This window comes from Neodiprion fabricii, chromosome 3 (assembly GCF_021155785.1).
Source record: "Neodiprion fabricii isolate iyNeoFabr1 chromosome 3, iyNeoFabr1.1, whole genome shotgun sequence".
Lineage (NCBI taxonomy): Eukaryota > Metazoa > Arthropoda > Insecta > Hymenoptera > Diprionidae > Neodiprion > Neodiprion fabricii.
Genome location: NC_060241.1, coordinates 26,010,336 through 26,030,918, shown reverse-complemented (window position 1 = coordinate 26,030,918; position 20,583 = coordinate 26,010,336). Strand labels below are relative to the sequence as shown.

At 35.5% G+C, this 20,583-nt stretch overlaps 3 protein-coding genes and 2 long non-coding RNA genes across 11 annotated transcripts; 2 read left to right on the top strand and 3 right to left on the bottom strand.

The window, feature by feature from the left end:
* The first annotated feature begins 1,067 nt into the window (after nucleotides 1-1,067).
* On the top strand, nucleotides 1,068-8,556 carry LOC124178672 (deoxyribonuclease-2-alpha). Of its 5 annotated transcripts, none has more exons than XM_046562215.1 (8): nucleotides 1,068-1,396; nucleotides 2,516-2,773; nucleotides 3,904-4,081; nucleotides 4,308-4,812; nucleotides 5,216-5,318; nucleotides 5,412-5,550; nucleotides 5,718-6,936; nucleotides 8,052-8,556. In XM_046562215.1, the coding sequence occupies exons 2-7, from the start codon at nucleotides 2,664-2,666 to the stop codon at nucleotides 5,859-5,861; spliced, it is 1,179 nt and encodes a 392-aa protein (XP_046418171.1). In that variant the 5' UTR covers nucleotides 1,068-1,396; nucleotides 2,516-2,663; the 3' UTR covers nucleotides 5,862-6,936; nucleotides 8,052-8,556. The 5 variants fall into 5 exon arrangements, with proteins under 5 accessions (XP_046418171.1, XP_046418173.1, XP_046418172.1 ...); XM_046562216.1 differs by lacking the exon at nucleotides 1,068-1,396 and having other exon boundaries at nucleotides 2,170-2,773; nucleotides 5,718-5,824; nucleotides 6,238-6,936; XM_046562214.1 differs by lacking the exon at nucleotides 1,068-1,396 and having other exon boundaries at nucleotides 2,170-2,773; nucleotides 5,718-6,618; nucleotides 6,736-6,936.
* On the bottom strand, nucleotides 4,268-6,811 carry LOC124178677. The gene is made up of 2 exons (XR_006869867.1): nucleotides 6,691-6,811; nucleotides 4,268-6,607 (listed from the first exon to the last, which is right to left on the bottom strand). It is a non-coding gene; the product is annotated as an uncharacterized LOC124178677 (long non-coding RNA).
* Nucleotides 8,557-9,174: 618 nt separating the features above from the next.
* Nucleotides 9,175-17,742, bottom strand: LOC124178668 (protein SMG7-like). Of its 3 annotated transcripts, XM_046562207.1 has the most exons (9): nucleotides 17,602-17,742; nucleotides 17,197-17,266; nucleotides 16,181-16,519; nucleotides 14,453-15,192; nucleotides 14,169-14,312; nucleotides 13,629-14,024; nucleotides 12,544-13,526; nucleotides 11,992-12,423; nucleotides 9,175-11,814 (listed from the first exon to the last, which is right to left on the bottom strand). In XM_046562207.1, exons 2-9 carry the CDS (start codon nucleotides 17,226-17,228, stop codon nucleotides 11,602-11,604), a joined length of 3,279 nt encoding a protein of 1,092 aa, XP_046418163.1. In that variant the 5' UTR covers nucleotides 17,229-17,266; nucleotides 17,602-17,742; the 3' UTR covers nucleotides 9,175-11,601. The 3 variants fall into 3 exon arrangements, with proteins under 3 accessions (XP_046418163.1, XP_046418161.1, XP_046418162.1); XM_046562205.1 differs by having other exon boundaries at nucleotides 11,992-13,526; XM_046562206.1 differs by having other exon boundaries at nucleotides 12,019-13,526.
* A 212-nt stretch (nucleotides 17,743-17,954) lies between these two features.
* LOC124178674 (iron-sulfur protein NUBPL) lies at nucleotides 17,955-20,152 on the top strand. Its single transcript, XM_046562218.1, has 4 exons — nucleotides 17,955-18,095; nucleotides 18,186-18,541; nucleotides 19,062-19,435; nucleotides 19,861-20,152. Exons 1-4 carry the CDS (start codon nucleotides 18,021-18,023, stop codon nucleotides 20,028-20,030), a joined length of 975 nt encoding a protein of 324 aa, XP_046418174.1. The 5' UTR covers nucleotides 17,955-18,020; the 3' UTR covers nucleotides 20,031-20,152.
* LOC124178676 lies at nucleotides 19,090-19,866 on the bottom strand. Its single transcript, XR_006869866.1, has 2 exons — nucleotides 19,512-19,866; nucleotides 19,090-19,291 (listed from the first exon to the last, which is right to left on the bottom strand). It is a non-coding gene; the product is annotated as an uncharacterized LOC124178676 (long non-coding RNA).
* Nucleotides 20,153-20,583: the final 431 nt, after the last annotated feature.

The following is a 20,583-nucleotide window of genomic DNA, read 5'->3' as shown; positions in this document are numbered from 1 at the left end:
TATAGATCGATGACGTCAAGAGAAAAAAAATTTTGGGTGACGTCACTTTCTGAACATCAGAACTTTGGTTTCGAACTTTAATACTATGTATGATGTATGATGATATGATATGATGTATAATGAGTTTAGGTTTCACATTTCATACAAGAAATACACACTTTATCTCTCCTGCCGATTCCAGACTCAAGCGGCCAGGCCCTTCGATGGTCAGCCGTTGACTGAAGATGTATTCTTCAGTGAACGGGTCGGCTAATAAAGCTGCCGTTCTGCGACAGTTGGATGATGAAAAATTTCGCTCGTATCTTTCAAATGTGAGTTAACATATACTCGAAGTTTTAAGAATCTTCGTTCTTTCTCTCCCCATAAAAAAAATTAATAGCCGATGATCACCTTTTTAGGTCTTTAAATCAGGACATTGTGTTAAAGACTGTCTCATATACGGAACATCCATTTCATCTCGATCAAAATTAGCGCATCCGTGATGTAATACAGTTACTTTGAATTTTTTTCCATACGAACACTTTTCGAAAAACAATTCGTCTTCTCTACCCAACGGAAATACTTTACTTGCGACTAGCTAAATCAGCGTTTCGATTCTATGCCTACGAAACTTCAAGATCGAGAGAGCAAATGAAAAGTTGTTGGAATAATTATGAATATTAATGTTATGGAATACATCGAGCGCTTGTCTAATAGAATCCCATTTCGAAATGAATAATTCTTCTATTTCCATATTATAGCGGTATTATTGTAGGTAATCTAGTTTACCTCATGGAAAATTATAAAATTTATAGTATGCATCACATATTAATCGTAAATGGATCATATACATACTTATTAATATCTTACATGGACCGCATATACATTATACATATATACTTTTTGGTCTCTGCATCATTATTACATCTGATCTATTATTATTTATGATCTATTTATACATTCTTCTCTCGGGTACCTATACTTTAATTAAATCACTGTTTTATTACGTATTTTGGAACAAATTTATTTTCATTATTAATTTCTCGTATCGCCGACAAGTCGGTAAGTACCACTCTGATGTTCTGCAATAAGTTCTCAACTCTACCGTTGGAACCACTGATATATATGTTGGAACCACTGTGGTTGGAACATCTCAGGAAGCGCAAGCGCACGACAATTTTCGTTTGTCACACCATAGCCCATTAGGGCAACTGTCTTTATATTCTTCAGTCAACGCCTGCTCTACTGAGATTCAGCTGCAACGAAAGAAGAATTTAAGAGACTTTTATTTCTTAGTTATTCATCAACACATTCTATTGAAGAATACCGGCCTAAAAATAAAATCAGGGATATCAAACTCGGCTTGTGAAAGTGGGCCAATTTATTTACGGATAATAGTTGCGATTTATTCTTTGAGGTGATCCTCATGCAATTACATGTACACGTTGCTCTCTTTTTCTAATGACGGCTTCAGCTCGGTGCACAAACAACACGAAAGTATTACTTCGTGACAAACGCGTAAAAGCCTATCTGAACGTCCATGGCGTACCTCAGGCAGAATTTGTCGTTACTTGCAACAATGGCAATGTTCTTGTGTGTATACATCCATAGCCTTAGGTTCAACCAACTATGGATTTGGGAATTGCAATTACTCTAACCATAACATAATAGATTAGTTTGACAATTGATATCTGTTTATTCGATTTACTCGATGCTGTATGAATTTTCAAACTGTAAAATATATACGCAGTAACGATCTCGAGCTATTCAGAGTGGAATTACCGCACCCAGGCAATGAAAATTCCTGTGTTGCCAACGCCATTTGAGAATGGACCGAAGTCGTAATTCTTCATTTACCACTGGTACTGACACTTGCCAGTCGTCTCGTTTCCTTGTCACGTTACCGGTTCGTCGATTAAGTTTGTCTCTTTGTCCTTCGAAGAATTTTATTTCGTACAGTAATTTAATCGAGACAGCATTAATTTTATTATACAGTTGAGTCAAAAATATCTATACATTTTATTACACGTAGTGGATTCGATTTAACCGTAGACCAGACTACGTTACGAGACCGACATAATATCAGCGATAAATTCAAAGATACAACCATTAGCGATTAAAACGATGGCCTATCGACTAGAGTGACGCGACTAGTGTTTTGAGATATTATAATATGTATATCTCATGAGGTTTAAATGTCACGATGCAAAAATCATTCTGTATTGAAAATATTTCGGTAAACTGTCGAAGTTGTCCCCATATTTTGTAAAGCTTGCACCTTTGAATAATTGGGTATGCGTTCCTTCAAGCCTTCATCATATATGATCGTTTTGTAATTACTTATTGTTCTTCACATCTTTATCCATTTGTCTTCGCCTAGTAATTATTACCGCATCGCGAAACAAAATATTTTCACTCTCAAAATTAGCTTATAATGCCTCATTAGTTAGGATGATATCAGACCGTGTATTATACATAGATCGCGCTATCGTCCTCCTCATTTTCACATATACCACAATTTCCAGTAACTTTTCAGACAGGGTCGCACATAAGCTTCTAACGACCACGCGTTAATACACAACGGTGGTTGGCAGTGTCTTTCAGTAACCGAACGGGCAGTTCCAGTGGATAACTGCCGTAACTATAGCACCAAAATCGTTTCTTCGGAAACATTAGACATCGATATGTTGATGCGAACGTGTGTCGTGTTCTTCGTTTTTATTGTCAGTAAACTTTTAATCGGAGTAAACACGCAGTTGCAATGTAAGGATGAAAGAAATCTGCCAGTGGACTGGTAAGTGACTTGCCATATCTCGTTTGCTTTGTGCTTGATTCGTTGTTCACTCTCGGAGTCAGAAGCCAATTGTATGATACATACTTGTATCATAAGATCTATAATCTATTTCTCTCGGCGTTTAACGCATATGCATCATATTCCATCGCCATATACTTGCGTACGAACATTTTTTCTTTAAACTTCGTTAGTAATGTTCAGCTGTAGATCTTAGAGACAAAGCGGTATGACTGGTTAAATCTGATTTAAGGTGGGCTAATTTTATTGAGTAATTGTGTCAATTGTCATAAAAGTGCGCACCGAGTGCAGATTTCCTGGTTTTCAAGCACTGAAAAGGCTAGAAAACTAATGAAAACCGCACTCATAATTAGCGCGCACTTTGGCTGTAAATCGAATTCGTCATAAGTAAACGATCAAGTATCGAAAATATTTTCAAATTTGAAATTTCTCAGCCTCACCTTTTACTTTTTCGTTTACGCGAAACACGTTGATTAATATTTCTAGAAAATTTTGCCTTATTTTTCAGCACTGCATGTGAAAAAAATGACACAACGCGTTTTCTGTGTAAAATTGTTCTATCTTTCCGCATATTTAATCGGTTTTCGGGTAACTCCTAAGCGAAGTAAAGTGACGCGGATATAAGTGACGTAATTCAACTTGCAAAAAACGTGCTCACTTAGCGCATATTTCCTAGTTTTTAATCAATGTACACAGAAGAAAACTAACAAGAAAGATATGAGATGGACTCATTATTAGTACGCACGTTTCCTGTGAGTGGAATTCGCTATCAATCCATGCGTTTGAGCGGTACCGGCAATTTCATGGATATCCCACTTTGAAAATATGAAACTCTTATAGATAAAAATTTCTAGTATTTCGATCAAATTACTAAGACAATTTTTTCATTTGCGGGTGCTTAAAAAACAGCATTTCAATGGAAAACATGGTTTTCAGCTGATGCTGAGGACCTATCCAAAACTAGATTTCAACTATCAATGATCAAGTACAAATTAATTAAAATACATCTCTATTCGGAGAATGAACACTTTTACTTTTAAGGGTATAACTTTTATATGACGTTGATTTGTTTTATAAATCTTATGCTTCACATATGGTGTACAATATTTCAGGTTTGTTATGTACAAACTTCCCAAAATATCGCAAAGTAGCAACGATTTAATAAGGAAAGGTCTGGCATATGTTTACATGACAAGTAATACGATAATCGATGGGTGGAAATTATCCAAAAAATCGATCGGATTAGAATCCTCGATTCCCGGCCGAACTTTAGAACCTTTGTATCACCAAGTAAGTATTTGCATTATCATTTAAAATATCATTATAACTAATAAAATATTGTTCCCTCACGAATGTTGAAATTGGTGCCAAAATTATACACAACATTATATGCAATATTAATTTAGAACATATTATACGAAAAAGAATTAGTAAGCCATTTGATCTCTGCAAATTGCAGAAATACCTTAAAATGGGTTGAAAAAGTTGAAATTAACATTTATTTTATAATCATTAGAACAACTCAATTCTTTGGACTTTATATAACGACCACGCGCCCAATAAGACTGCTACGGTAAAGTATGGGCATTCCAAAGGTGTAGTGATAGCAGACACCCACCAAGGTTTCTGGTTGATTCACAGTGTGCCTCGATATCCTCCAGCACCCGATCATGGCACTGAGCCTCCACTAAGAGCTCGCAAAGAAAGATCTGTGGATGTAAAATCACTTTCAGATGCAGGTTACAGCTATCCTAAAACTGGACAACTGTATGGACAAAGCTTCTTGTGTATTTCTGTAGATAAAGATCAGTTTGATCTTATAGGCATGCAATTGATGTACAATGAAATTATTACATACAAGAATAATTTGCCAGAAGACCTTACTCAGCAGTACCCGGTTCTGACAAAAGCAGCTAACAGGATTCGCATCAAAAATGCTCCGTACAACCATAAAACATCAATTCAGTCTTTGAGTGGAACTGAATTTATATCATTTGCCAAAAGTGACAAGTGGGAAAAGGGTAAAGAATGTTTTATTCTCAGCTTCAATGTTTCTTTTCCGTAGGAATTGCAGATTAGGCTTTACTTCGACAATGCTTTTTTGACGAAAATTGTTAGCAATGTATGGTGGAAATGTTAATTCTAAATACAATTAGTGGCTGTGAATGATCAAAGAACAATTAAAATTACTCCGGTTCTGCTTCTGTTTTACAACAAAACAAAACGATTTAATAATTATGATATGAACAACTTCTTATTATTAATATGAAACTTAATAACCAGGCTTTCAATGGCATTCCTTAAATCGTTCAATAGCTTGACTACTTACTGTCTTTGGATTTTTATACTTATATATATATATGTTGCTACAAAACAGTACAGTATAGTTAATCTTCACAATTTTAATTTTATATGTAATTGCAGATCTGTATGATGAATTTGTTGCACCGCAACTTGGAGCAGATCTTTTGGCTGAGACATGGGTACATGGTCCTGGCATATTGCCATCAGATTGTAGTGGTACAAAGTAAGTTTTGGCACATACTTATTAGATACGCACAGTTCATAAACATATTTATCTTACGAACTTGCAGTACAAAATTGTTGTCGATTATTGCAGAGTGATGAACATCAAGTCCATTAATTTTCCCGAGGCAAATGTGATGTTTACATCATTACAGGATCATTCAAAATGGGCTGTATCTAATAGTGCTAACAAAAATCACAATTGGGTATGCATAGGTGACATTAACAGAGCTGTGAGTATTCTAAACTCATATTTTCAGGTTCTCACACTTGTCACTGAACTTCTTTTCCTTTTATATCTTGTACGAGGAAAGTGCCACCTCATGATGATTTTTATTTTTCTGCCGTTACAATATGTGATAAACGATACTTCGTTTTAATAAAATTATTTACATTTCAGAGTTCACAATTGGAGCGAGGGGGTGGAACGGTGTGCTTAAATTCACAGAATTTATGGACAAGTTATCGTCATATTGTAAACGACGTGGAAGCATGCCCCAAAAAATGGTCTCGTTTCAAGAACTCGATATCTAACTTAATTTAAGAAATAGATATAATTTTGACTTACAGTATTACTTCCAAATAAGGCCGCTCGAAGGCGGTGAGGGGAATATGATTCTTAGAAGTTACTTCCCCTACCAATATGTCGAACCATGACTTGACTCAGCTGGCTTTACCTCTGAATAGGACTGCGTGTCTCTTTACATATGTAAATATCTAAACACTCATTAACAGAAATATATAGTGACGAAAGCGCTCGAGCAAAGATTACGAGAAGTAGCTCTATTCAGAAGGGCCATATTCGGAGGAAATACTGTATTTAACTTACTAAATCTACCTCTGGTCAAATTCAGTAAAAAATGCATGTATCACAGCGTCATTAATGAATGAAATTGGAGTCGGACCATATTATTTTCCAGGTTGTAGGCGAATCTCAAATCAGTACGAAACTTTTGTGGTAAAAAGTAAGTCAATAACACATTTATGTCTAGACAATGGTATTCAAGATTAGTATATAATGATTTAATATTACTTCTGCATACCTGCATTTGAGAAATAAATATTATAGAATAAAAAAATTACTGAAAAACCGTTCTTTCATACCATTGACAGTTTACACCATGTCCACAGTTACCTCACATCGTGTTCACGTCGTGGTCACATCAAAAGATTAGATTTAATCCTTTTCAGATATCCGGGAAAAAAAATGTTAAGACCATTGCGTCGCCTGCTGTTTCTTCTTCAAGGTAATTCGAATTACGAAAGCCCTGGTGATCATCACTGCTGCTACTAGAAAATGTGTACGGTTAACTTCGAATCACTGTTGTCACGAGTACATTTACTCGAAACATATGGCACTAGCAAAAGTTTACATCATAACAGAACATTGTTTTAACGTAATCCATTGAATAATTTAGTTATAATGGAGTCATCATGATAAAAATGATGAAAAACCGTCAAAAACCACATCTATAGGATCCACGGCGGTCTAACGTAGTATTCAATCTACCCCCACCACTGAGCTCGACCGTTAACATTGCACTTATGGGATCAAGGCATCCATCTCTAATTTACTATCCTTGTACCGAGTCAACATGGTTGAGGAAATGAGAGCAAAGGTACTAAGTTTGCAATTATATATTTGTTATGATCGGTTAGGCTTTAAACGTCATACTAGCATTACCAGCCAATTCAAAATCCGTTGCCTATTTTTGAAACTTCTTCACGATGTGACGTTATGACGCCGTATTAAATAGCTACATACCTATGTAGACTTACTTGATACAGTGCGATATTCACGTCGTTTGGACGGTAATATAAATCGCAACAAAGTAGATAATTCTTTGGGTTCATCGTTGAAAATAATAACGAATTGTCTATTCGCAGTACAGAGTGTACCTTGACGGGTCACTTCAGATATACCAAATGAATGTTTCGAATTATTAGCAAAAAATTAGAGTGTCGATAGTTATTCTTGAGTTTTGATAAATGATCGTATCTTTCACTATCCCAAACGATAATACAGCACAGAGATACGAACTACGTGGCAAATGTCTCACCCTCAGGAATGATCCGAAAAGTTCTCTTCACCTGAAAACTCCTTTGGACACTCCAATTTTTGTCGAAAAATTTGTGACATGCCAACATTTGGCACATGTCGAATACCCTATGTAAGTTCACTCTGTAGTGCAACTAGACACAATGAAATAATAGTAGCAACGCTCGTATACTAGCTATATCTTGTACGTTGTGAAAAATGTACAGAAGTATGAACAAATTGTAAGACAAATACGTGTTTTCATTATAAATTCTCATATTACCAGTAACGTTTATTGTTCTTCAGTGGTGTGAAGATTTAGAGGAGCTACTTCAATGTCCTGTTTGTTTTGAACGACCCGAGTCTCCAGTTAAACAATGTGAACGCGGACATCATATTTGCAACGTCTGCAAAGACTTAATAAAGGAATGTCCTTTGTGCAAATCTAGATTCTCAAATGCCAGAAGCTATCTTGCTGAAGAATTATCAATAAAACTTGATGACATAAAGGTAACGGTCTATAAGTGGTATTTGATTATACTATTTATAATGCTGCTGTCATGCACAAACCAAATCAAAATTGACTTCTGTACTACCTTGCGCTTGATATAAAACTGAACTATTCGAAGTCTAATGAAATTTATCATAATCGATTAACGAACTAATGACTTCAAACTTGTTTCCTTAATTTTGCAGCTTTCATTGCTACATCCAATGCATAGCCTCAACAACAGAGGTCGAAACAGTGTAGGATCACAAACTGAAACCAATGTGGTAATTGCAAAAAATGGATCCAAGATAACCAAGCGAGCTCCTCCCGAAGCTCCCAAGGGAAAGTTTCCATGTCGCATCGGAACCTGTGTACAAACATTGCCACATGGTCGAATGATTCCACACATTCGTTTTTATCACAAACATAAATTTCATGAGGTGATAACCGATAACAGTGTGTCTTACTTGTTCCAGTTGCAATTTTTGCTTAATTTAGACAATGAGATGCCACAATAGTTTTACAATTTGAATGTTGAAAATCAATGAAATTTTAAGTAAAAAATATGTGCTACGGATTTGAATATGCATTACCAATTGTCATAGGTCTTTTTAATCAAGATCTGGAAAATATTTTTCTAGTTTTCTTAATTATAAAATACTTATGTAATGTTGAGAAATAATATATTAAATTAGACCTAAGAATTAGTAATCATTCAATTTGAACTTTTTTCATATTCTCTATGAAGTCTAACTGCACTTCTGAAAACATGTATCAGCAAGTATGGGAAATGGAGTATTATAAAAATGTAAAGTATGACTTGGCTATTCGAGTTGCGGAGATGGGATTATTCTTCATGCACATCAAGATAGACGACAATGGTGATTTGTTTGGAGTTGTACAGATCGTGGGCACTAATTATATCGGCAAAGAGTTTGATTATGAACTCAAGATTATGAGTAGCAAAAGAATAAGCATCTTCAAAGACAAAGTGAGTCAGTACTGTACATAAAAAAAAATTATTAACAGATATTAATGTTTCGGGGAACGAATATTTATCAGCTATAAAATACAGGGAACAATTTTAGAAACATTGATAAATTGGTACCTACACGAATTTCGAAGTAAAATTTTTCTAATGATTTCAACTCGTATAAAATTATGCAGTATTTCTTGACTGCTGTATTAATACTAATAAATAATTATATATATATATAATATGACCCAATTATAATTTCTTTCTGCGTCAGTACTATTGTATCATTTGTATTTACTTTCTCTAGGTACGCTCCTGTGTTACAAGTCCGATGTCCCTTTTTGAAAACATAGACTGCCTGTCCATTAACCATAAGGACATGACTCGCATGATAGCTGGCAGCGATACCTTCACATGTATCATGATTTTGACTCGTCTGCCATAAACCGTTGCCAAAACTTCAATAATTTCACTCGTTCCAATGATGGTCGTGGATGCATACTAATGGAAATTTTAATACAAATTGCTGATCACACTAGAAGTATGTGTAAATTTTCATAATCATCAATCAAAGATCCATCTTAAAATAGCATACATTGAAGCTAGCATCGTAGTGGAAGACTTGAAATGATCAAATGTGAATTTCAAAATGATTCAAAGATAGTTACCGTAGGCTTAAATTGTTACTTTTTTACCTGTCACTCTAATGACATTTAAATGATTGTGATGAAAATGTATAAGAAAATAAGCTCATATTCTATTCATTAATAAACTAAGATGAACATTGATGACTACTTTAAGTTTTCGTATTATTTTAAGAAATGCGGTGATTTAATTATAAGGGATATTTCACTTATCTATGAAAAAGTGTTCTGGAATCAAATTCACTGTATGAGACAAGCTATCGAATGACGCAAATATTGCTCTGACTTTGTACCTATAACCTTAAGTTTGGTAATACATATAGTAATAAGCATATAAATCTCCCCAGGACGAACTACCAAATATATTTTAATACTCTTTGCACTACATCGAATAATAAACATTTTTGTTACTTATGTGTAGAGTGCCAAAATGACATATGTATACTTAGAAATCGAAGTGTTAAGAATTACGGCTGGTTGGGTTAATTACCCTGTACTCAATTAAAATAACGTTCAGCACTTCAAAATATGTTAAGACAGTTCCTCGCAACCTTTATTGCGTATAATTGGTAAGTTTACTTTTTATGGCCCACTATAATGAATAATGCAACTACCTAAAGTGCCTTTGTATCCGTGGCAAACTTGCCTACGTAATTTTACATCCTTGTAGTTTTGGTACATAATTTTACAACGAAATATATTTTTTCTGAACATAAAACTGCCCATAGTGAATGCAATTGCATTACCCAAACTCCAATCATTCCTACTCTTTCTTCCAAAGGAATTCGATTTTCCAATAGAACTACGCTATCAATGAATAGAAAGATTTGCATGTCTTCAAGAAATTGCGGTTGGGCGAGTACCTGCGCGATGCCACTCAATGACGTTCACGGACTATATGCATGTTTTTAATGTTTAATACTACTATAACTTCAATTACTAATGAAATCAAATTGTTACAAATTATTGGAAAATTTGTAATTACTATATTGATAGGTTTAAAACAATATCAGTTTTGCATATTTAACATAATATATTTGCAGGTAATTCAATATTTCTATAAATTTCTATATTTTAACCATTAAAACATAATCTTTAAGATATCAGTTTTGAGTTTTTATGAATATTTCATTAGTCTACATATGCCTTCATGACGACAGTGCTTTTTTTTTACCTTTTCTTACTTTTTGTGTTGCTATTCAAGCTTGGGATATAATTAATGAATCAGTCTCCAGCTACTCTAGCTGTTGTTATGTTATAAAATTTATTTAGTTTGTAATTCACCTGAAACAAATATTAGAATCCAAGTATATTATTGATGAGGGTAGCCGTTTCTTCTTTTATCATACTAAAATACATTATGCTGTCGTACCTATAATCAGTTGAAAATAGATCTTCACGACAGAGAATTTAAATAATGCTCGCCCTAAATGTATTAGCAAAACTCTATTTATTGAAGTTTCCTTGCTTATAATACTTTGGATATAGATTTTAATTCAACGCTATGATAACATCAAGGCTGCATGATGGACTCCCTAAAACCATTCATGCTTATTGTTATTTAGGTAATTACTGACAAGCCTAAACTTGTGTTTACTTAAGTTCCAAATAATTTTGGCTTTAATGGAACCATGTCGCATCGAATAGTAATCAGGACCCAAGTCGTGCTACTAATTCTAAAGATCCTGACGTACGAAAATCTATCGCCATATCCAGGGTATAGTCCCTACTCAAATAGTATACTTTCGAATTTCTGTAACAACTTGGTAATAGTGATAGAGAAGTACTGTCCATGTTCTGTTTCTGGTAATAATATTCATACCCAGATTCGACCATTATGCGTGTTTTTTTAACCTTTATTAACGAATATCAATGTTCCCAGTGGATCTCACCATACTTCATGCTAAGTTTTGGGTAATCTATTATTCCATCCGATATTCCTGTCAATTGGTGGTTTTTGTTTGTTGACTTGTTTTTTCTTTCTCTTTGGAGGGGATTTATTAGTGTGTGAAATTATTTTCATTCTGTAACTTACGTTATCATAGCTTTTGCTGTGATTATGTCTAGTTACTTAGCCCGCGTGTTGGGTAAGAGGATAAGTTTGTTCCATGTTGCGTTAGCGTTCAACACGTTCCTTCAAGTACCACCCTCACGAAGCGATTTTTGCTGTTCTAGAAGTCTTTCCAAAGGTGAAGGGCCAGGACCTGACCAAAGAGATTGCTGGCTAAGTCTGTTCTTCACTTGATCCTGATTAGATGGGTTTTGTTGAGGTGCTGCTCCCCATGTGTTACCACTAAATAGAGAATATGTATTTCCAGCACCTGGTGACTGTGGCTGTTTTTGTTCTATCTGAAAATAAGTAAATTGATATACATTATGTTCTTAAATATTTATATTTATGTACATGTCTCTGTAAGTTGATAATACGAAAAACAAAAAAAATAAGAGCGGCAATTGACTTTAACGTAAATAATGTTATTATGCTTCACAATTGGATAACTCATTAATCTCAATATTTAAGTTTACTTGAATATTTGTTGGGAAACTTCGCACCTCATACGACCTAGCTTCGTCAAAACTGTTTCTGCTATACGGCTGTCTGCCTAGCATCGGATTTTGGTGATAATTATTTCCTGGTGTGAGTGGTACTGTAGGAAATATGTTTGCTGATCCAGGAGGACTTGCTGTTGGCCAATTTTGGAACACATCACCTGTCATATCCTTGCATGGGATTTGAGATGCTCTTGTATTTCCCCACCAAGTAACTGGTGGTTGTGGCGGCTGGTTATCCTTCCACAAGTTGAAGTCTTTGTTTTCGTAACTAGAGAATCTTTGATAATTATTTGAAGATTGTTGACCTTTGCTGGTAGTGGCCTGAGTCGGAAACGTGAATTGACCCGTTGCCTTAGTGTAGGCTGCTGGAGACATTTGTTTCTGATACATCTGATTGAACGCATTCTGTCCAAAATTAGGATTGTAATTAATACTCTGGACGTTTGATAAATTTGTTGGATTTATTGTAGCGTTCGGAATACTTGGCAATGTTACATTTTGTTGAAAAGTGTTTTGATAACTTGCCATATTTTGTAATCCTTGCATTCCGTTAGTCATACCAGCCATTGGTAACTTCATTTGACCCTGCAAATTAGGACCATTTGGCCTCAAATTATTTTGGACTATACCCTGCTCTTGGATTCCCACCGTTTGATGCATTCCGGCATTCTGAATCATAGTTTGCTGCAGAGCAGCACTTTGGGAAATGTTGGTTCCAAAACTTTGTTGAGGAACTGAATTTGGTCCAACATTTTGCTGTAACGTTCCACTCTGAGGCGCATTTTGGCCCATTCTCTGATGTGCTAGTCGATTCTGATTTACACCATGAGACATTGTAATATTTTGAGGCATATTGAATTGCCCTGGGACCTGGTATTGTGGAAAATTCTGCATATGTCCAGTCATGAAATTTTTACCGAATTGAGGATTTTGTACATTAAAGGGCTGATTTTGGTACGCAGTCTGCCCAGAAACATGATTTTGAAAACCAAATTGCGTCATGTTGTGAGGAGGCTCATTTGGCGGATGCTGATTAACTTGTGATGGTTGTGGTATATCTAATTTCAATTTTAATTGATTTGAAATTGATGTAGCTTGGTTTTGTACTGGTGTACTATTCTTTGCACTAGCCACTCTACTTATAAGGGGTATCGAGTGAATTTGTCCACTTGTGACCTGATTTGAATTCAAGAGACCATTTTGATTAGATGATTGTAAATTCATCTGGACAACTTTATTGACCCCATTTTTAGTCGGTGAAGTAGGTGTTGGCTTAGCCTTGACATCCTCCTCCTCAATTATTACTGGTGATACATTCTTGAACGTCACTTGCTTCTGCTCAGTTTCTGCACGACGCATTATTGCCTGCATAGCCACATTTTGTCTTGGCTTTCTGATTGACGGTATCGAGTTGGTTTCTGAATTGCTACCTTCAGTGCCAGTCACTGCAGAATCCCTACTGCGTTCTAGGGAACCTTGCGGCTTTAGTATACCTATCCGTTTCTCAACTATAAATAACAAAATATATTAGTTACATCAGCTAGATTAATTTAAAATGCTTAACTTTTATTTTAACATTTTAAGGTAATAAATTTTCAAGTTTGACTCACCTGTCAATTCAGGAATATCTGCTTCCCATGACCCCTTGCTGCTAGCTGACTCTGACGGAACTGGACTGGTATTTACTAGTGGTTGTTTGTCTTTGCTTAGGCTCAGCTCTTCCAACTCTTTCCACAATTCTTTACTAAGTCCGGCTGTTTCATTTCCTGCTGTAAATTTCTCTTGTACATCCAGGTCACCTTTTACAATGGATATCAACGCTGTGCCATTCACTTGTTGTTCTGTCAACTGATGACCCAAATCTAAGATACGTATAGCACGTAATTTGTTCAAAGATACAATATCACCATCGAAATCTGTGTTAGTGAATCGAAGAGCCTCAAAGGCTTTCTCCAGAGGCAAGAAGCCTTGTAAATCACGATCCTCTGGTAAAGGGACTTTTCCATCTGTGACAAAAAAATTGTCACGTAAATAAATGTTGTTATTAGGTAAATTTATTGATAAAAGGTCAAAGAATTACACAACTCTGAGAACTGAAATGAATATCGGCCATCACTGAATCACATTGTTAAAAAAATCCACGAACTTACAGTGATCAGATTTGAAGTCGCCAATGCTTTGTTGTAGTCCATTTAAAAGTAAACAAAGACTGGGCCAAATCTGCAATCTAGATGCAAAAGCTGTTTCTTCCAGAATTCTTGGTTTCAGACGAATCCACTCAAGGCACAATTTTACTGCAAATATTATCAAATAATTGAAGTAATATAGCATCTTGAAATTATTTGAAACAAAATACTTCTGAGTCACACTTATATCGCACAGTAGTGTATCTGTTTCACCATTTACAGAATTCAATAATACTGTCAAAACTCACTTGTCGGTAATGCAAAGTAGTCCATCACAGCTCCTTTAATTGTGTAAACAGGTAAAAGTAAAGCTGATAGACTTCCAGCTATTAAATCCAACACACAGTTTCTCGCAATTTTTTCATCCGAACTCAACTGTTCTGTATTCAAAATGTCTGCACTATCAGTTATATTTCCAACAGCGTGTTGTAGTGCGTATAAATTGATTGACAGCATTTGTACCAATCGCCAAGAGCTAAAGCTTTCCGTTGCTACAAGAGCAGTCATAGTTTCAGTAAGAATGGTCACATACTTTGCAGCCACACTCACTTCTCCTAGATTGTGCAGTACGCCATGCAGCTTCAAGAAAACACTTATGTATTCTTGAGACGTTAGTTTAGTCTTCCCTTCAGTATTGAACGATTTGTCATTCAGGGCAGAAGATAAGGTCTTTGCTAGATTTGCTGTCGCAACAGGAAATGGATGTTTAACAGCTACCGATCGCACATAGTGAAAAACCGTGCCCAATTTATCACCGCGAGATGCTTCCAATAATGCTAACTGATTGTATGGTTGGCCACTAGATGGTGACAAGGATACTGCATGTCGATAGAACAGTTCTGCTTGTCTATTTTCGTTTCTATAACGAGCTATATCTCCCAAGTGAACAAGACAATATTGGCACACGTAGAAACAGGAAGATTTATGTGGTGCTGATAACTTTTCTACTGCCTTCCATGGTGAGGTACATCCATATACATAGCTCTTGCTGTAATACATAAGAATTAACAATAAGAAAATATAGTTCATGAAATTATCTAATACTATGAAAATAACAAAAATTGCAATTAAAGAAATGTGAATCACTAGTGCTCTAGTGATGCGACAGATGTTCTCAGGCATCTTCTGGCAGGAGTAATTCAATTCTCAGATGGAGTATTTCTAGTATGACTTCTTGTAAATTTCGCCTGCACTTCTTTCCGTTGATACTGATGCCAAAGTGTTGTATGTGATATATAGTACAGAGTAGTGAAGAATAGTAACCAGGATGGTACACTTTATCTGGTTTACTGAATGACTTATTAAGTATATCTTTTGGATGACCTGGTGCTCGGAAATCGAGGTTGATCAGCCAAATCGAACACAGTTGTAGATACCAGCCTTTTGCTGTATCTTTAGTCCAGCATACTTGCGCTGAGATGTCGACTACAATACAGTCTGTACTACAATATATTATTTACACTACATACATTTACAGATTCAGCGTGTAATTGAAGTTATTGCAAGAAAGCTTACGGGACAGTGCTGGGACTGAAAAATGAAACTAGGTTTCCTGTGAATGGGAATTACCACGGCGATGTTTTTCACAAATAAGTTTACAAGGAAATTTGTACAAGTCTTTAACTGTGCATTCCATTGTAATTTGCAGACCCAAAACCGCTCTCATTTTTTCATAAAAGCAACTTTCCTAATAACGTAGAAAAGTTTGTTGCTCCACACATATTTGCAGAGAAGAAAATGAAGGCTAAATTACCAGCATTTACAGTAGGCACATTTTGACAGCAAACTAAATAATTTTTTTAAAACATAGTTGCAAATACGTATATTTATTATGATAACAATAATAATTTCAATGATATCGTTTTAATGAGTCAGCACTAGTCCATATTTTGCCATTCACCGAAGAGATGTTCAACAAAAATATGAAGTTACCACCAGATCCGATATGAATAGAATTATTAAGAGTAAAAACTCACCGTCTGAATGGTAGATCCAAATCAAAGGCAGTACATATTTCTTGCAGAAGAGTTAAATAGAAACCACTTGCTGCTTCGAGACACCAACTCAACATAGCCTGGGATTCACCCCGTTTTGGATTTTTTCGATCTTTTGCTTGTGTTTGTAGAGTGGCTATGTAATTCTTAAATCCAAGGTTCCAGAGTTCTTGTTCGACTTTGCGGTCGAGTGCATATTCGAGATCCAAGATAAGGACCTGTTGATAAATCTTTTGAAGTTGCTGCTGGCAGACCCATGCATCGTTGTCATTTAGAAGATCCTTGCACTGTTGAACTTTATCCTTTAACGGTTCTGCCTTCCTGAAGTCAAAAGAAAAGTTATGAATTATCAACACATACATGCTGATCGCAAAGAATAACAATCGAGCAACTACCATTCTCAATGTTTTAATTACAGATCAAGTCCCCTTTGAGCAAAAATAAACCAATAATACAGAAACGTTTTAAAAAAACCAGAAAACAAAGAGCACTCGTTATCAACAAACTTAATGCTTGAGATGTGTACATGGGGCTACTGTTACAATTTTGCGTATTTATGGATGAAGATTAGTTGCATTTACTGTTAATAATTGTTATGAGACAGGATTTGAAACAGAGAATTTTTTTAGAATATCTTTACAGTGAAATTTATCAAAAAGCACTAGAAATTCCTTGATCCCGACAGCATACAATATTTTGTTTAGATTATAGTTTTTGGCCCCTGACTACAAAACATTCATCTCGAAATACCCAGAATGATACAAAACTCTGACTGCGCTGTTTCGGGCAGGTCTCATTTTTGGAGTAATAGTTCTTAGTTCCACTCAGTTAAACATCATAACGCACTGTCGAGACGTTTATCCAAGTATTCATCTTGGAGGATAAATGAGCAGACCAATTTTAAATAAGAAGAGTTTCAATGCACGACTTCGGGGCCCCCAGAGGTTTTTGCCATTGTTAACGTTCTATAAATTAATAAATTGAAAGTTTATACTCACTTTAGTGCTTGGACAGCTGCTTTCAGGCCCATATTCTGCGTCAGCCGCGTTTATGCGCGATGTGGCCGACCTGCGGTAAGGAAAGGTTTAAGAATAAATGCTTAACTGTGACAATTAGATTAATTTTCTGAGGGACAAAAATGTTCAAGAACATTCGATTTCTCTTTATGAACCTACGAAAATTGATCGGATCGCGAAAAATAGACGCAATATAAATTAAAAGGTAAAAAAAATTTTCGACACACGTAATCCAATGAATGCTTTAGGTTAGGTCCGGTACGTTCGTCGGATACAATGATGTAAATGGTTGAAAGAACGTAGGAAACTTTATTAAAATAAGGTAAACGCTATGTCAAAATTGTTGAAGCTGATTTCTAGGTAGTTAATATCAGTTTAAAAACGTACTGTCACATATTTATTTTGGGGCTCAAAGTTACGGGAACTTGTGAAAACACATTAAACGACGGACGGACGGCTGGCTCTTTAACTATCGAAAAACGTCTGGCCAGTGCGTAGGTGGAGGCGGCAGTCGAAGAACACAAGAGAAATAATACAAATTGTATAATCCCAAAACTTTTTCTCAACGAATAGGTCTCTGTACAACATAAATACACAAGTCACGCGTTTTCTGAATCGTTTAATTATTCCAATAATTATAAAGAAAAAAAAAAAAACATCAAATAGAACATTTCTACCATATATCGAGAATTTAGAGATATTATTATTGTCCTAAGTAAGTACGCGACACAGCGCTCCATTACTGAGGTGTCGTGACGTACAGTTTCAGGTTAGAATCAATTTATTTTCCGCAGGTTTAAAAACATATGTCACAATTTAAAATGACGTTTGTTTCGGTAAGATTTGTCACTCGCAGATATGTATGCCAAAGCTTGAAAAAAGTAAGTGAAGGACGAATGTTAAATCCAAATTAAAAGCCACCCAAAAAAGTAGTAAACACGTATAAGTTATGCGGATTCTTCGCTTTATAGATTCATACATCATCATCATCGTCATCAGCGTCATCTGCTGAATATGATAATAAAAAAAAGGAGGAAATAGATGCCAGACGCAAGGAGATCATGGCCCGTGGTTTGCCGAAGCAAAAAGCAATCCCAGGTGTAAAGCAAATTTTACTTGTTGCTTCTGGTAAAGGGGGAGTCGGAAAGTCGACAACCGCTGTTAATTTATCTACTGCTATTAAAGCCGTTGACCCAAATAAGTCTGTGGGATTATTAGATGCGGATGTATTTGGTCCATCCATACCGTTAATGATGAACTTACACGACACTCCGATTCTGAATCAAGAAAATCTAATGGAACCACTCCTCAATTATGGTGTTAAATGGTAACTGTCTATGTTGTGTCTTAGACCTTGCCGCTTGAGTTGAAGTATTTGGACTCATGTCATTGAATAATTAGTGTCCTGGTCCATACTTCCAAGATAATGCATGAAAATATTCGAAAAAACAAAAGATTACATCCTCTTTCCGGCTAATACTATTTTACTTGACCAAAGTTACAACATTTCAGAGCAACCTAACAAATATATTTTTATCCTGCATTAGTTTAACATATCCATTTTCTGGCCTGCTAGCTTTTAGTATTCGGAATACTTTGTCATGCGAAGAAACTTTTCCTCTACACAACGCAATTGTCAGACATGCGTCTAATCCTACAGACTACAGGTATAATTAATTAGGTAAATTGACCTGCCACAATAGTTTTATACCGATTCATTACAAATGGTTCAGTAATAAATTTCACGAGTCAGGTCTCGGATATCTTGAGCTTGAAAGTACTAGCTGGCTTCAATGAATACAATTATGCCAATAGTTTAAGACTATAATGACATTTTTTGTACACAGTATGTCAATGGGATTTTTGATTGACGAAAAATCTCCCGTTATATGGCGAGGTCTGATGGTGATGAGTGCTCTTGACAAATTAATCCGTCAGACAGCCTGGATGCCACTGGACTACCTTATAGTAGATACTCCTCCTGGGACAGGCGATACTCATTTATCATTAATCCAGAATCTTCCATTGTCTGGAGTTATAATAGTTACCACTCCACAGTCTGCAGCCCTTCAAGTAGCTAGAAGAGGAGCAGTTATGTTTCAAAAAATGAAAGTTCCCGTCGCTGGAATTGTTGAAAATATGAGCAGTGTAACCTGCCCTGTGTGTTCGCACCAAGTACAACTTTTTGGCGATGGAACGGAGAGCTTAGCCAAAGAACTCGGTAATTATTACACATCGTAATCATACTCTAGGATAAAAATTTGCATGGGGGATTAAATTCAAGTTGAAATACATACTTGGTTCAAACTCGGTTCAGCTACACCTAGGAAAGGTTTTCTACAGTTTTCCTTGTCCCATGTGCAAATGCGGGTGTCTCTATTGAACATCTTCAGACGGTTGCAGTCGCATGATGATGGTCACTAATCCATCCCTTCCCTTGCCCCGCACAAGTCTTCTGTAGACTTCTGGGGACATACTCTACCGGGTATGGCGGGAAACGACAATGATTATGATTATTATTATTATTGATAATAGAATTTTAACTACATTATCATTATTATACCAAAGTATTCCCAAGCCTGAAAATCCGTATCTAGACAAAAATATGTTCAAATGCTTGACGATGCAATATGTTTTCTTTCACAGATATAGATTTCTTGGAAAAAATTCCAATGGACAGCCAAATATCGAAGTATTGTGATAATGGAACACCAATAGTTTTATCAATGCCGCAAAGCTTGATTGCAAATGCTTATTACAGGCTTGCACATACAGTGATAGAATTCCTAAAGAAACAACCAATTAATAATACATAGCGTAATAATTAATTATCGAAATCTGTACTCTACCCTCTGTGATTTAGAATTATTTGGTAAAATAGGTTGTATATATATAATTTGTAATAAAATTACTATGTAATAAATACATGTTACGATTATTCATTGAATCCATATACGTTTACCTATGTCATACATATACTCAAGGGGCAACTACAATTATTTAAATGATTATAGAAATGGCAATAATCAATTTGCCCTCGCACATGAGGTGTTATCCAAAAATAAAACTATCCTGTCTCCGCTCTAGTGTTTGGGATGCTGTACAGATCATCAATCTAGTCAAATCAAAGGTAATTTGGTTTTGATTAAAATTTTTTAGTGTCGTAGGTAAGAATAAAACCCGCGATACGAACAAAATCCAATCCTTACCCTAGGAAGGTCGAGAACTTCGTTTTCTATATGTAACTTGGTTTTATTTGCGACTTTTAAAAAATACGGTTGGAAACAAAAATGGTATCGTGCATAAAATTTGCTTCACATTAATTATAGAATTTTAACTATCATTGATGTAATAAGTAGAATGAAAATA

What these genes read in the sequence shown, in the direction of transcription:
- LOC124178672 (XM_046562215.1), top strand. Translation starts at nt 2,664, where the DNA reads ATGTTGATGCGAACGTGTGTCGTGTTCTTCGTTTTTATTGTCAGTAAA. An exon ending in AGAAATCTGCCAGTGGACTG is followed by an intron (nt 2,774 to 3,903) that starts GTAAGTGACTTG and finishes ACAATATTTCAG; the next exon opens with GTTTGTTATGTACAAACTTC. An exon ending in TCAGATTGTAGTGGTACAAA is followed by an intron (nt 5,319 to 5,411) that starts GTAAGTTTTGGC and finishes CGATTATTGCAG; the next exon opens with AGTGATGAACATCAAGTCCA.
- LOC124178668 (XM_046562205.1), bottom strand. Translation starts at nt 17,228, where the DNA reads ATGGGCCTGAAAGCAGCTGTCCAAGCACTAAA. An exon ending in TTGGATCTACCATTCAGACG is followed by an intron (nt 15,193 to 16,180) that starts GTGAGTTTTTAC and finishes TATGTATTACAG; the next exon opens with CAAGAGCTATGTATATGGAT. An exon ending in CGACTTCAAATCTGATCACT is followed by an intron (nt 14,025 to 14,168) that starts GTAAGTTCGTGG and finishes TTTTTGTCACAG; the next exon opens with ATGGAAAAGTCCCTTTACCA.
- LOC124178674 (XM_046562218.1), top strand. Translation starts at nt 18,021, where the DNA reads ATGTCACAATTTAAAATGACGTTTGTTTCGGTAAGATTTGTCACTCGC. An exon ending in TATGCCAAAGCTTGAAAAAA is followed by an intron (nt 18,096 to 18,185) that starts GTAAGTGAAGGA and finishes TTCGCTTTATAG; the next exon opens with ATTCATACATCATCATCATC. An exon ending in GAGCTTAGCCAAAGAACTCG is followed by an intron (nt 19,436 to 19,860) that starts GTAATTATTACA and finishes TTTCTTTCACAG; the next exon opens with ATATAGATTTCTTGGAAAAA.